This window comes from Ailuropoda melanoleuca, chromosome 15 (genome assembly GCF_002007445.2).
Source record: "Ailuropoda melanoleuca isolate Jingjing chromosome 15, ASM200744v2, whole genome shotgun sequence".
NCBI classification, from domain to species: domain Eukaryota; kingdom Metazoa; phylum Chordata; class Mammalia; order Carnivora; family Ursidae; genus Ailuropoda; species Ailuropoda melanoleuca.
Genome location: NC_048232.1, coordinates 15,233,217 through 15,247,910, shown reverse-complemented (window position 1 = coordinate 15,247,910; position 14,694 = coordinate 15,233,217). Strand labels below are relative to the sequence as shown.

Genomic DNA, 14,694 nt, shown 5'->3' with positions numbered 1-14,694 from the left:
TTGCTTGCTGAGGACCAATAATACAATTGGGCAAATATTGTCCTTACCAGGCTCACAACTAAATGGAAATACAAAGGACCCCAAAGCTCTGCATCTGAGCCCACAAAGGGAATTAAACTTGAAAGTTCCAAAAACTATTTCCAACAGTTCATGTTATAATACTCTGTCTTGACAGAGGAGATGCTATAGGGAAGATATTTAATCTATATTACAGATTTCCAGATTGCAGTCCTTCCTGGCCCCAAATGCTCACAGCTCGCCTCGGATTCTGCGTGCCTTTTCTCAGCTTCCAGTTATCTCTGTCATCCTTCTCAGCCTGTCTGTTTAATATAGGGAATGGGCAGTTACACCCCAACACATGAAATGTTCTCGCTCATTGTTTTCACTCTGGTCATTAATTTGACCGAGACTTATTCCATTCCAGGATGTGCCTGAAAATATTCTCTCCTGCTTCTACTCCCTTACTGTCTCTTCCCCCGACCTTAGTGGAAAAATCAATATTATTTGTAAACAATAACGAAGGGAGATTTAAGTTCTTTAAGACAAATGGTTGGTGTCTCTCTTAGGGAAAAAGGTACAATAGTAATGAATATCTCAAAATTATTTTTTCATGCTCTGAGCAATAATTGTTCTCTGTCTTCTTTTGCAGCCTGTGGTGGAGTGTTCAACTTCTCCACTGGGGTCATCAAGAGCCCTGCCTATTCATATTCGGACTACCCTAACAATATACAGTGCTCGTACACCATCATCGGTAGAGAAGACAGAGTGCTTCAGCTCAAGTACGTGAGACAAGTTTTTACAATCGGTTCAGCCCTATTTACAGAAAGGATATTCCTTTGCAATAAAGAACACTGATTCTTGCAGGGGGTATACAAGGGAACCTCGAGGGAGGGAGAGTGAAGTTCTTGTTTGGTAATATATAAATCCAGGAAATGGGTGTCCTGCCCGCCATGCAGGCCAATAGGGTTTAAGGGGAAAAACAGGCACTTCAACAGTGAAAATGAGAGTTTTAATTTTCCAAGGTCAAAGGAGCTTCCTATAACGGGTTGTAAAATTATAAGCCTATCTTGGGAACAGCAAGAAAATGTGGTTTTCATTTGTTGGGCGCTTATTGTGCACAAGGATCTTTAATTGATACTTTCCACAATTCTCTTCTTTCATTCTTAAAGCAGTTATATGAGGCATATATTATTAAATCCATTTTACTGATGAGAAAATTGAAGCTCAGATGGGTCAAATTACTTTCTCAATGTGATATGCTATTAAATGAAGAGTCAGAATCTGAATTCACATCATATTTTCTCCCAAAGCCATGTCCTTAATATTTCCCAATGCTATCTCTTGAAGGGCAAATATTTCCTGACTACTTAAGACATACATTTTTATTCATGTATCAGAACACCTCTCAACTGGTGCTATATGATATTGCTTACATCATCAGTAAAACTCTCCCCTAATCCTACCTACTCCCCACAGGACTGATTAAGGGAATATAACCTCCAGTTATCAGTGATAAAGTTCAAAACCACATTCATCTGAGATGACGTATTTGTAACTCTGATGTTTCAGTGATATACACCATACAGCAGAGAGCTCTGAAAGTTGGTGTAGTTCAGAGCAATCTAGAATCTTTTATAGAAGGTCAATGGGCCAGGATCTCCCCTACTTACTTCCCCACTGGTTGTGATCACTTTCATCCCTAAAAATCATATACTCTCTGCAGTTTGCCTCCAGGAACCTCACAGGTCAAATGAGTCCCTGGACTATAAAAAAGTCTCATCTAGCCTGATTGGGTTCCTGTACCAGACAGTAAGTGGTCTATAGGCTGGACCTTGAGGAAATCTGCAGATCCCCCCTGGGACTATTTGTAAGGAAGCTGTGCCCCAAGGGCCAAAAAGTCCTTTAAGTCCAAGGGACAAAAACAATAAACAAAAAATGCCAGATGGTCCAGAGCAGGAGGCCTATGAAGGGATCACCTGCCTAGAATGGCAGCATAAGGGGTCATTCTTGTCATGTGCCTTGGTGGCATAGTATTTGCTTCTACATGTGCAGGATTATAAGTGATACATATACTGTATATGTTGATAACGCATGCATCTGTTTGCTCTATGGGCTCTGGACTCATCATAGTCAGAGTTCATATCAGCATGTTTGGAAAATCTATTATACTCTTTCTAAGAGCCTACATTCTATGAAACAGATATTATCCCACGCTTTGCAGAAGTTGTAGACATTAGTGAAACATGAATTCTTCTACCATTGCTCTCAAAGTACGCTGGCAACATAAGCTTTTCTATCAATGGGCCTTTCCAGATATCTTCTGTGCTCTGGAAAAGTGATGAAAAATAAAAAGCCAAAACAGCTTGGAGTCCTCTTAGAAACTCAACTCTTTATCTTTCTTTATGGATTCATGTTGTAGAAAATAAATGTGTTATCCAAGGAGAATAAAAACGGATGTAGTATTTTTGGAAATTATCTCGTGCTTGTCCTGCCCTCATCTTATTTTACAAGAGCATTAAATATTACATGTGGTTAAAGAAAATAAAGAATTTTTCATCTTGTTCTTAATCGTCAGTTTGAAAAAAATTGAAGTAATTAAAGCTTTTTAAAAATGTTACGGATCCTTTTTTTTCCTTAAGGCTCTTAAAAAGAATTTTCAAATTAGTATTTTCAAATTATTCTGTGTTCAAGATTGTTTATTTATTTATTTGAGAGAGAGAGAGAGAGAGAGAGCAAGGAGGAGCAGAAGGAGAGGGACAAGCAGAGTCCGTGCTGAGCTCAGAGCCTGATCTCCCGACCCTGAGATCATGACCTGAGCCGAAATCAGTAGTCACTCACTTAACGGACTGAGCCACCCAGGCACCCTACAAATTATTCTGTATTATATGTTATTGATTGTAGCTGCTAGCAAAAAGAAAAAAAAAAGCCTGAGAAAGCAGAAGAACCTATAAAAATGAGGGCAGGATACAAATAATTCAAACAAGTTCAAGAAAAAATTAGTTATAATAAACCCATCCTAAAGCCCTAAAGATAAACCATGGAGAAAGCCTTTCTTGTTTGGGAACTCTGGGAATAGTTACTTAAAATGACAGAGCAGAGGCCTTGATTGAAGTATTATCTCAGGGCGTAAAAGTAAAGTTAAGGATGTATCTGCCAGGATAGTTATAAGTGGTAAAAAAATACACCCAAGGCACAGTAGCTTAATGAGTTTATTTCTCACCTATATAAGTATGTCCAAAGTGGGCCTGGCCACTTAGCAGCCCAGGCTGATGGAAGCTTCATTTCTACATTTGAATCCATGATCCATCAGTGCAGTGGGAAGGCCAACTGAGTAGTTATTTATCTTTTTTAAGATTTTATTTATTCGACAGAGATAGAGACAGCCAGGGAGAGAGGGAACACAAGCAGGGGGAGTGGGAGGGGAAGAAGCAGGCTCATAGCGGAAGAGCCTGATGTGGGGCTCGATCCCACAACGCCGGGATCACGCCCCGAGCCGAAGGCAGACGCTTAACCGCTGTGCCACCCAGGCGCCCCTGAGTAGTAATTTTTTAAAAATGTCTTCCAAAAAGTAATACATGTCACTCCTGCTTATAGTTCTATGGCCAAAGCAAGTCTTAGGGCCATGTAGAACTTCAGAGTGTGCACAGAAGGGCAGTTCTCCGAAACGTCAGGAAAGCAGAGAGCTGGGGATGTACGGTGAAGTTCCTGTAACTATAACGATCTTAAATGTGAATTTTTGCTTATAGCCATCAAATCAGTAAAATAGCATATTGCTTCTAGTATTTTCTATCAACTAAAGCATGGATGTTCTGGCTCTAGCCTTTGTCTTATTTTTTTGTATCTTGTTTTGTTTTTGTTTTTATAAGAAGTAAATGTAATGAATGCATGTTTTCATGTATAATGAATGTATAATGTTCATGTATAATGAACATGTATAATGTAATGAAAACCCAAATGGAGAACATCACTATTAACAAGGTTCATTCTACAGGTTTAGTGACTTTGATGTGGTTCCTTCTACGTTCTGCTCCCAAGACTACCTGGCAATTTATGATGGTTCTGACATCAGTGATCCCCTTCTTGGCAAATTCTGTGGTTCTGAGCTTCCACCAAATATTAAGAGCAGCAATCATAGTTTGCTTCTGGTTTTCAAGACAGATTCATTTGAAACAGCAAGAGGTTGGAAAATAACTTTCCGGGAGACACTGGGTAAGACTTTGGGATATGTAAATCTATTTTTCATGACTGTTACTTTTCTGCTTAACTTTTTTTTTCAACCGACTAAAGTTGCTATTCATTTAAATTTCGAGGAATATGTCACGTAAAGTTTTGGTTTTAAAAATTATATATGATATATTTTGATTTAAAAAACACACTCAACTAATATACCTCTCTGGTATATAAAGATAAAGTCTGTCTACACACCCATCTCTAATGAGACCTGAACCTCATTTTATCACTGATGAAAATGGCAGAAGTTTAGCCTAAAAGCAAGCAAGGGCCCCATCAAGAAAGAAGGCCTCATGACCTGTGTTGACTTTATCCTTAAAATGAAGAAGAGCCTTGGGAGAATTTTAAGTGAAAACTCACGGCCAGACCAGACTTGACTTCTGGAAAGATGATAGTGGTAGCAGGGTGGAGGAAGGTTGGCGTAAGAGGGACCCTCTGCCTTGAGAAGAAGCAGCTCATTACAGAATTCTGGATGGCAAATGTTGAAGGTTCAAACTGACACAGTGGGAATGGAAACAGAAGGAAAATAAGAATCTCAGAGAAACTGAGAAGGGAGAATGCTGTAGGTTACCGTCATCCCTCTGATCCAAAGCCAAGCTTACCTTAGGCTTTCTTTACATTTAATGTGTTTGGGTTTTTTTGTGCATTTCTTGAGGGAAGCAATTAGACATCTGTGTTGTGAAGGCTTCCCAATAAAACACAGACATCATGACAAATTGTATCAGAAAGCACTTTGCCACCTCTCCTGCTTAGCTATATCAACAGTCACTTGAAAGCAAGTCTCACGGGCAGACAGGGAATACTGCCTCGATAGAATTTGCCTAAGTGAAGTCGCATACAAAACGCAGAGGCTATTTTGAAAGAAAAATTCATTTTCCTTTGGAGATTTTTCGCACAAAAGAACCCATACATTCTTGCCTTTAGCACAGACTTTAGAATCAAATGACATATATTTGCATTTGCTCTTGCTACCTGCTTTCAAGCTGTTTTTCTTCTTCCTAATGTATTCTCACACGACCATGAAATAGTCTTAAAGTGCTTGCCACTGTTGTCTGCACGAAGCTTTGCAAGTGAGTCAGTCAGAGTTCCCTAGCCTCAGTAATTACTGTTCTTCTAAGCAACAAAGAAGGCGTTTGGACCTACTGTGATTTTACTGAACTAAAGTGGCACAGAAGGAAAAATCTTACATTGTCAGAGGCATTGTTCATGTATGAGCACTGGGCTTTTTTGGTCAAGTGCTGTTTTCTTCTGGTCACAATTCTAGGAAGGGTTCAAGTGCAAGGAACAAAAATGGAATGTCATTAGCTGTCAGAGTGGTGCGATCACTGCATTTCATGATGGCGACTTTACCTCTTTTTCATCTCTATAAATGCTCTTGGACACTTGAAAATATCTAAGCAGTGATTCTGAGTAATCTTTAACAGTGATTGTTTTTTTAACTGAAAATCTAGCTGTTGCCTTTTTGTATTGCATTAGTCTCACAAAACCTTCAAGACCACACATATAAGTTTACTGATCATTCTGCATAACTTTTCACTTTTGTTTTGTTTTTTTTTTTGTTTGTTTGTTTGTGGTCAGGAAGTAGGGGAAAGAGTAATAAGAGTAGATTGAATTCTTTTAGTTATAGATCTGGATTTAAAAAAAAACCAACTACATCTCTCTTTTTTTTTTTAAAGATTTTATTTATTTATNCCAACTACATCTCTCTTATCCATTTAAAACCACCCCACTTTCCCATAGAAAGGGGAGAGCGCCTGTGTGGACCCGGCAGTGAATTTTCAACAGTCACATGAATTTTTGACAGTGGATATCCAAAACTGTCAGTTCAGCCTGGAAAATGGTGTTTTCACAGAGTAAATAATTATTGTGAAGAGGAGACCATTTTAGTCTGTGACATTCCAGTTTCATTCATCTCGACTAACACACTAGAGTTTTGCAAATTTGCCATTTAGATGACACACTGACAGTACTTTATATACATCTGCTTCCGTTTTTCAGAAGTCACTAGAGAGCCCCACTCATGTAACTATGTGACTGTGAGGTAAACTTCTTCATTTGGAGTGCTAATGGGTCAGAACAAATTTGGGGCAAATATCCCATGGTTTGTTGCTAATTACTTAATATGAAGGGTAATTGAATTTCCTCCTTTCATGGAACTTCCGTGCTAATGGCCCATAATGCATGGGATATAAGGTAAAGAGAAAGCAAGGCAGGCCCTTCACAGGGGCTAATATCTGGCTGTAACATGAATCTGCCTGCCCCTCTTTCCCCCTGCACTCCAGCAGCCGTCCATGAATAATTGATCCTGAGAGAAAATGACCAGCAGAGCGATCATGTCGGGCATTAGGGATCTGTGAAACTGAAATTATCGCAGTGGTTTTCTCAAGAGAGTGAGCTTTTGTCTGTCCGTGGTATCAAGGATCTCATAAAGTTTAAAAAGCCATCAGTCTTCTGGATTTGGCTGAAATGGGAATGTTATCTTATGCAGAACTGACATTTATAAGTACCCTTTATTCTACTGATTTCTGTTAGCTGAGTTTTTGCCCCTCCTTGACCCCCAGGGGCTGCTTTGGCCATGACTGTGCTTACCTGTGTGTCTTGTGAAGCATTTCAGTCTTGCAAATGTGTTTTTAAACTTTGCTGCTTCTTACTGTCCTGGTCTTATGTCAGAGTGCTGCTCGGTCAGTCTTATTCATGACACGCTCATCACATTAGACTCCAAACTTCTAGATATTTGATTAGATCAGGGATTTAAAGTGCATTGATTTGTGTATCAGTACCGTGGTAATGCCATTTGTTTTTTTAAGTAATGTGTTCATAACACTTCAGCAAGTGTCAGGGTCAGGAACTGACCTTGGCCTAATTAGATGTGAGATTGGTAGGCACTTGGATCTGTGAGTAGCCAAGGAGAGAATAAAGAGTGACCCTTCAGGATGACATATCCTAGAAGGACAAGGACATGACATCACCCTGGAGAAGATGGCAATATCAGGGACAAGGGGACATCAGTGACTAGGGGTTCTCTTCACCTAATGCTGTAAACACTGGACATGTGACTAAAGCTCCCAGCTCCCTGTTGTCCGCAGTCCATGTGCCCAGGATGAGGGCCACTGCTTGTCCCTTCCTTGGGTAAGTGCTACGTAGAGAACAAGTCAGGTGACAGTATGGTCAGATTCACAGACCTTGCTGTGAGACCAAGGCAAAAACACCAAAGTACACGTTTAGCAAGAACAAAATGAATTGTGCTTCACAAAGATGGAAACGTGCCCAGATGGGAGGGGCTGTAGACCGGAAAGCAGGTGGCCATGACCTAATTGTCCCATTACATCATTGCCTGAAAAGATGCTTTAGTAAAGTCCGTTAGCATGTTTGAGCTCAATTTTTATCTGCTAAGAAAAGATCAGTTTGAAAAATTATCACTTTCTTTGAAGAATATGATGGGGATGAAGTAGCTAATTCCTGTGGAGTTCCTTAGACGTCCAAGAGAAAGACTGTTACATCATCAGAAGGTAATGCTGTGGTCTTGGGCTTCTGTAAGGCTCATGACCTGCCCCACCCTATCTCTGAGATGGGGAAAAGGTGTGTGTACAGCCAGGGTCATTATCATCAGGACTCCTCCATGGTGTAATGATTTTTTTGTTCATTCTTACTCACTTTGCACTGAAATCTAACCAGCAAACCCGAAAGTATGTTTTATAACCTGAACCTGAAATCAAAAGCTAAATTTTAATTACATTCTAACACCTTGCAGAGGCCTAACACATAACTGAGACTCCATCAATATTAATAGGCTGTGTGAATGCATTAAAGGATAAGTGGACACATTTTACCTACCTAACAATTAATTCCCTTATACATAATATAATTGATATACTATACATTGTATTGCATCTAGATGTACCTCTTTCTCAATCATGGTTCATATAATTCAGCTATGACTCAGGAGAGGAAATTGGATCACTTTTGTCCTCAGATAATTGGGAGTACTAGATCAAACTCAACTTCTGGGTCATGTGTGTCTGGCCTCTGGATTTTTGCCCACTGCCATAACATCTGCACAATGTCTCTCTAACGTGCTAAAGGCAGACCCTGGAACAGCGGGAGGAAGCTGAGGGAGTTGAAACTGAGTTTGTTGATAAGAGGGGACAAGAGAAGGAAAGGGGAGTCTGACAAAGGCAATGGGAGTCTGCAGCTGCAAGATGGAAAATATGGTCAAAACAGATGGAGAAAAATATAACAACATGTCAAAATCAGACTCTAGGTGTCTAGTTGTTTTTTCAGTTTCAGTTTTGGTGTTATGTTTGGACTTTGAGGGTCATTCTAAAATTCTGTAGCTAGATGGTAAAAGAATAAACTTAAGAACATTCAGTGACTCTGAATATTGATACGTGTATGTTTCCATGTGCTTCTTAACAGCCTGATAAAAGCTGCCAAACCATATTACTTTTAAAAGTATAAGTGCAATAAGAGAGTTGAGTTATAACTTGAATAATTTTATAAATCACTGCTCAAGTAATTCTCAGTTTAGCAGTAATGGGGGTATTACTCAAAAGCAATGGTGTTTGTCTGTTCTCTTAATGTCATTTGCTCCCTCTGATGAAGTCTGAGAATGAGATTAGCTGAAATTGTACACCCATTTGCAGAAAACTAGACTGAGTTTATTTCCGCCCTTTTTAAGCCTTGTAACTTTCACTGGTGATTGGATTTCCCTTAAGAGATGGTGCCAAAGACAAGGTTATCTGCAGTTTCTTCTTTGTGGGTTTTGTTGAAAAGGGTTTTTCACTGAGCAGAGAATGTGGGGCTAAGGTAAAGAAAGCAACAATGCTTAGTTCACCAAAACCTTACAAAAGCAAGTAGACAGGAGTAAAATTGCAGATCACCAAAAGGAAAGGAAAGTTTTTTATTAAAATATGTTCCAACATCAGAATCTGTGCCCCCTTCCCCTGGAATGGCCTGTGCCTGGTTTGAAGAGTAGGGCTGTTGTTGGGGAAAAATAAAACCAGACGGGTATTATGGAGACCAAACTGAGTGATAAAATTGAGTTAGTGGTAAATCATAAGATAACACTGGAAAACATTCGGGTGAACAAGAGCTGGGAAGTAATTATCCTGCATAACCTAAGCCACACCAGCCCTCCTCAAAATGGAATCTAGTCTTGTCTCAGACGTTCTCAAAACCAGGTGTTTTGAGTTAAATTATTTGTAACCACAGGTTCCCTATAAGAATAATTATTATCCTTACTCAGATCAGCTTGACTTTGATGTAGTGTTTGCAGGAGCATAAATGCAAACTATCTCTGGTCAGCAATAAACATTTAAAAAAATTCTTTTGTTGTAAATCAGTTGTTTAGAAATGACGCATCGTTAGGGCCATGATACTATATTCTTCTTGTCATCATGATATACGAAAAATCTACTCATTTTGTGTGGTTGCTGTACATTCTGCTCACTCCCAAATGAAGACATCACAAAGTCCCGGGGCATAATGATAGTGACCGCCTGCCCCTGAGCGTCCACTATGTGCCAGATGTAGGACAGCGGCTTTCCCTAGATAGTCTCATCTGATCCTCACAACTGCCCATGAGACAGGGAGTATCCCATTTTACAAAGGAAGAAATAAGAAGTGAAGAGATTAAGTAATTTGTCTGTGGTCAAAGTGTTTGTAAGAGGCAAAGCCAAGCTTTGGACCAGGTATGATTGTCTCCCAGATTCACTGTTTTCCTAATCAGCCCCCATCACTTCTGGGGCAGTCAGTAAACATAGCCAGGGATGAAGATGGATCCTGGGCGTGAATTTTCTGAAAGGCAGGTCATTTCTTTAGTTCCTCTTTGGCCTAGATAGACCTGCTTTTCTCCACTTGCATCTCCTCCTTGATACTGCCTGCTTTCTAGTACCAGCATTCCAATTTGTCCCTAGCCCCAAATAGCATATTTGCTCATATGCTGTCACTACATAAATAGTGTGTATAGCTACAGCAGTCCCTGTTATATTTATAATACTGATATTTGTATCATAATTTTATATTATAAAACAGTTATATTATACTATGCCATATTCTATTTATAATATAAATATTGTATAATGTGTATACATTTATATAGATATATAGTGTAACATATTTTATACTATATATCTAAAGTGTTTCTATTATGTTTATATTTACTTGAAATATGTATGTATACGTAACATATATGTAATACACCTATAATATATACATATTATAGCTCGTAATACATAATATATTAATATAATTCTAAAATATATATGCAATAAAATCACATTATCTTCCTGATGTTGACAAATATCAGACAAATGGCACATCTGTCTTATTGGCTTTGCATGGCGTATTGATAAAGAATTAGCACAGTTAAGTGGAATATAACTGCCTTGGAATGTAAGGGTAATAGATCTCTGTATAAGAAATAAAACCCTCCAAAATTATGGTTTCCAATTTAGTAAAATCCCTCACCAGAGGATTCTAACAAAATGAAGGAATTTGGGCATTTATTTTTATGATATAATCCTGATTGGTACTCTCTTATAAAGATTAGTTTATGAATTGGGCAACTAAGTCACAAAGACATTACGTAACTTTCCAAGGTCACTTAGCAAGTCTTGAGCAGAATTGCAAAATGAATCCCCGTCTCCACTTCGTCTCCACCAAAGTAACAAAAGTTGAAATATCCATAGCACAATGCATAAGCTAGTATATCAGCAAGAACAAAAGAGTAGTTCTGCGTCCCTGTTTAAATTGTTACTTAAAAGCTATGGGAATCTGGGTCTGGTTTTATGAATTCCACCTCTTCTATATCAAAATCCATTTTATGACTGAAGAGCACGTTGCTATGAAGGCTTCTTTCTCTAAACAGAACATTTAAAAAAATTTTATAACTTTTGATTTTATAATTGTCAATGTTAAGTAAATAAAGTCGTACTTCTTTTATTTTTTTATTGAAGAATAGTTGACATACAAATATTGTATTAGTTTCAGGTGTACAACATAGAGTTTCAATATTTACATACATTATAAAATGGTTACCACAATAAGTCTAGCTACCATCTGTCATAATACAGTTATTACAGTATTATTGACTATATTCCCTGTGCTGTGCATTACATCCCAAAGTCTTACTTATTTTATAAATGAAAGATTGTACCTCTTAATCCCCTTTACCTGTTTCATCCAATTCCCCCACACCTGTAACCATTCATTTGCTTTCTGTATCTGAAAGTCTGTTTTGTTTCATTTGTTCATTTATTTTGATTTTGGATTCAACATGTAAATGAAGTCATATGGTATTTGTCTTTCTCTGACTTATTTCACTTAGCATAATACCTTCTAGATCTATCCATTTTGTTGCTAATAGCAAGATTTCATTTTTTATGGCCAAATAATATTCCATTGTGTGTATATATGTATGTATGTATCTCTGTATGTATATGTATGTATGTAACATCATCTTGATCCATTCACCCATCTATGGACATTTACTTTGATTCCATATCTTTGCTATTGTAAATAATGTTGCAATGAACAGTGGAATGCTCAAGTCTTTTCAAATTAGTGTATTCGTTTTCTTCAGATAAATACCTAGAAATGGAATTGATGGATCGTGTGGTAGCTCTGTTTTTAACTTTTGGATAAATTTACTGTTTTCCACAGTGGCTGTACTAATTTCCATTCCCACCAACAATGCAAGAAGGTTGCCTTTTCTCCATGTCCTTGCCAACACTTTCATTTCTTTTTTTTTGATCATAGCCATTCTGATAGGGATGAAGTGTAAGTCATACTTCTTTTAGATAGTGGAGCTGGCGCATTAATGTATCCTGTATTTTACAAGAGATTAAATTTTCTCTGCTTGCTGAAATCTAATACTCAGAGATTAAATTTACTTAAGTAATAGACCTAACATCATTTATCATTGCAAATTTTTAGCTAAAGAATACTACCTCTTAGGCAGTGTTTTGAATCTTTCAGTGATATTTTTATTGTTATCCTGCTAATTCTTTCTTGGCAATCAAATGGGTGCAAAAAATCAACTAACTTAGCTTTAAAAACAGGTTAATCCATATGACAAACCTGTCGTTTTGTCAAAAAAATATGTAAGTACATCCATACATGTACATAGACATAATGTGTGCATAATATAACAACTTTACAAATTAAGAAATAGATTTAACTCCAGGAATTCCCCTTGTAAATGTATGCAAAGATCCATCGAAGAACGATTTACATGTTCTATTCATTCCTTCATTGTTTATTCAACAATATTCGCCAGCTACTTGCTGTGCAGGCAATGAACTTCTCCTTGGGAATACAAAGGTGAACTGAACAAGGTCCCTTATTCTTGAGAGGTTCATTCAAGTAGATGAGATATTAAGTAATTGTAAATTTGGTGTAATAAATGCTTTTGACAGAAGTGTGTGCAAAGGACATTGGAGGCAGAAAAGCAGGGACCTGTGGTACTTTGGTGTTGAGTAAAGATGTCACAGGATTGTTAGAGAAAGCAGCACAGAGAGTGTAAGTCCTGAATTGCAGTGTGATCGTTAAGAGTGTAAGCTCTGGAGCAAGACTTCCTAGGAACGTGGGGCGCCTGAGTGGCGCAGTCGTTAAGCGTCTGCCTTCGGCTCAGGGCGTGATCCCGGCGTTGTGGGATTGAGCCCCACATCAGGCTCCTCCTCTAGGAGCCTGCTTCTTCCTCTCCCACTCCCCCTGCTTGTGTTCCCTCTCTCGCTGGCTGTCTCTGTCAAATAAATAAAATCTTAAAAAAAAAAAAAAGACTTCCTAGGAACAAGCCCAGTTCTTGTCCGTCCCAACAGGTTTGACCTTGGAGACTTCACTTTTCCTCGCTACATCTTGAGGATCTCGTCTGTGCAATGGGCACACTAATAGTGCCTACCTGATAGGGTTGTGGTGAGATTAAAACTTTCCCTGCCTCATTAAGCATATATTGCAGACATAGATAGTAGTAACTTGGAAGGACGAAAAGGCATTCATTGGGAGAGCATTCTACAGAGAAGGAAAAGCGTGTACAAAGTTCCAGGTGCATCACTTTTTAGAGGCTACAGACTGACCAGCACGTCATTTGGTGATGCTTTGGGGTATGAGGCGGAGAACAATAGGAGCTGAGACAGCAGAGGTAGACAGAAGCTACGTGCGGAGGGCCCCGTGTCACAGGCAGAGGGGAACCATGAATTGTTTTGAGCTGGAGAGTACTATGATCTAATAGGTTCGTTTTAAAGAGCACACTCTAACACCTGTATGGTTGATGTCTTGACGTCGGGGCAGCAGTTTACGCAGGGAGGAATTAAGAAAGTACTGCAGCTGTTTTGGCAGGAGATGATGAGCGCAGTGTGAAAATAAAAGTTGTAGAAACTGTAGAATCAGTGGGACACAGGTAATGACGCTCTCTGGTGATACCACTATCCAAATACAAAATTATCAGGAAAGGATCAGGTTTTGTAGGAGAAAATAATAATTTCAGGTTTGGGTATGGAGATTTTGGTGCATTTAAGACATCCAGCTCATGTTCTGTAGTTCATCAGATATAAGAATTAGAAGCTTAGTAGAAATATCTGGGATAGAGTTTTTCTTGTTTTTACCTTGAGGCAATGCAGTGTGGCACATACACATTTAAAATTGTTGTATATTCCTGGTGAGCTGACTTGTATCATGCGATTTTAAAAAAAATACTTCTTGTCTTAATGTCTACTTTTTCTGATTCAGTATCAATTCCCTAGTTTGCTTTCGTTTGTGTTTGCTTGGTATAGTTTTCAACCTTGCCACTTTCAGGCTTTTCCTACCCTGAGAACATATTTTGTTCTGTTTTGCTTTGTCTTTCATTTTGAGATTTTCATATATTTTCAACTAATGAAATCACCAACATTATTGGATTTATATAGACCCATTGTATTATTTGTTTTATGTTGGTCCTACCTGTTCTTACATTCCTCTATCCTTTTTTGTCTTGTTTTGAACTAATCAGTTTCTGTCACTCCTTTTTAAATCATTGCTTATACATTCTGTTCCTCTTCTTTAAGCGATTACCTTAGGGATTACAACATTCATCCTTGACTCATTAGAATCTCATTTAAAATTAGTCCTTTCACCACTTCATAGTAAGTGTAAGGACCTTAGAACATTTTAGATCCATTTATCTACCTCCTGTCTTTTGTGCTATTAATGTCAATTGTTTTAACTCTACATATATTTTAAACATAAAACATTTTTATTGCTTTATGCAATTAGTAATTGTGTGTATTATCATTGCTGTTGTTTTTTTTTTCTTCCTGAATTTCTCTGCCTTCTTATGGGACCAATTTCTTTCTTTTTGAAGAATTATTTGATGCAAATCTTCTGATAAAAATTTTTTTGGGTTTTTGTTTTTCTGTCAATGGTGTTAGTTTGTCTTAAATTTTGTGGTATTTTCTCTGAATATAGAATTCTAGTGTGGTATTTATTTTC

At 38.1% G+C, this 14,694-nt stretch overlaps 1 protein-coding gene across 1 annotated transcript in view; it reads left to right on the top strand.

Annotated features, from left to right (window-relative positions):
• CUBN (cubilin) overlaps window positions 1–14,694 on the top strand; it is a 259,861-nt gene that overhangs the window by 214,821 nt on the left and 30,346 nt on the right. The window contains exons 58-59 of the mRNA XM_034644347.1: window positions 650–779; window positions 3,992–4,209. Of these exons, the coding sequence (XP_034500238.1) occupies window positions 650–779; window positions 3,992–4,209 (348 nt within the window). The remainder of the gene's footprint in view (window positions 1–649; window positions 780–3,991; window positions 4,210–14,694) is intronic.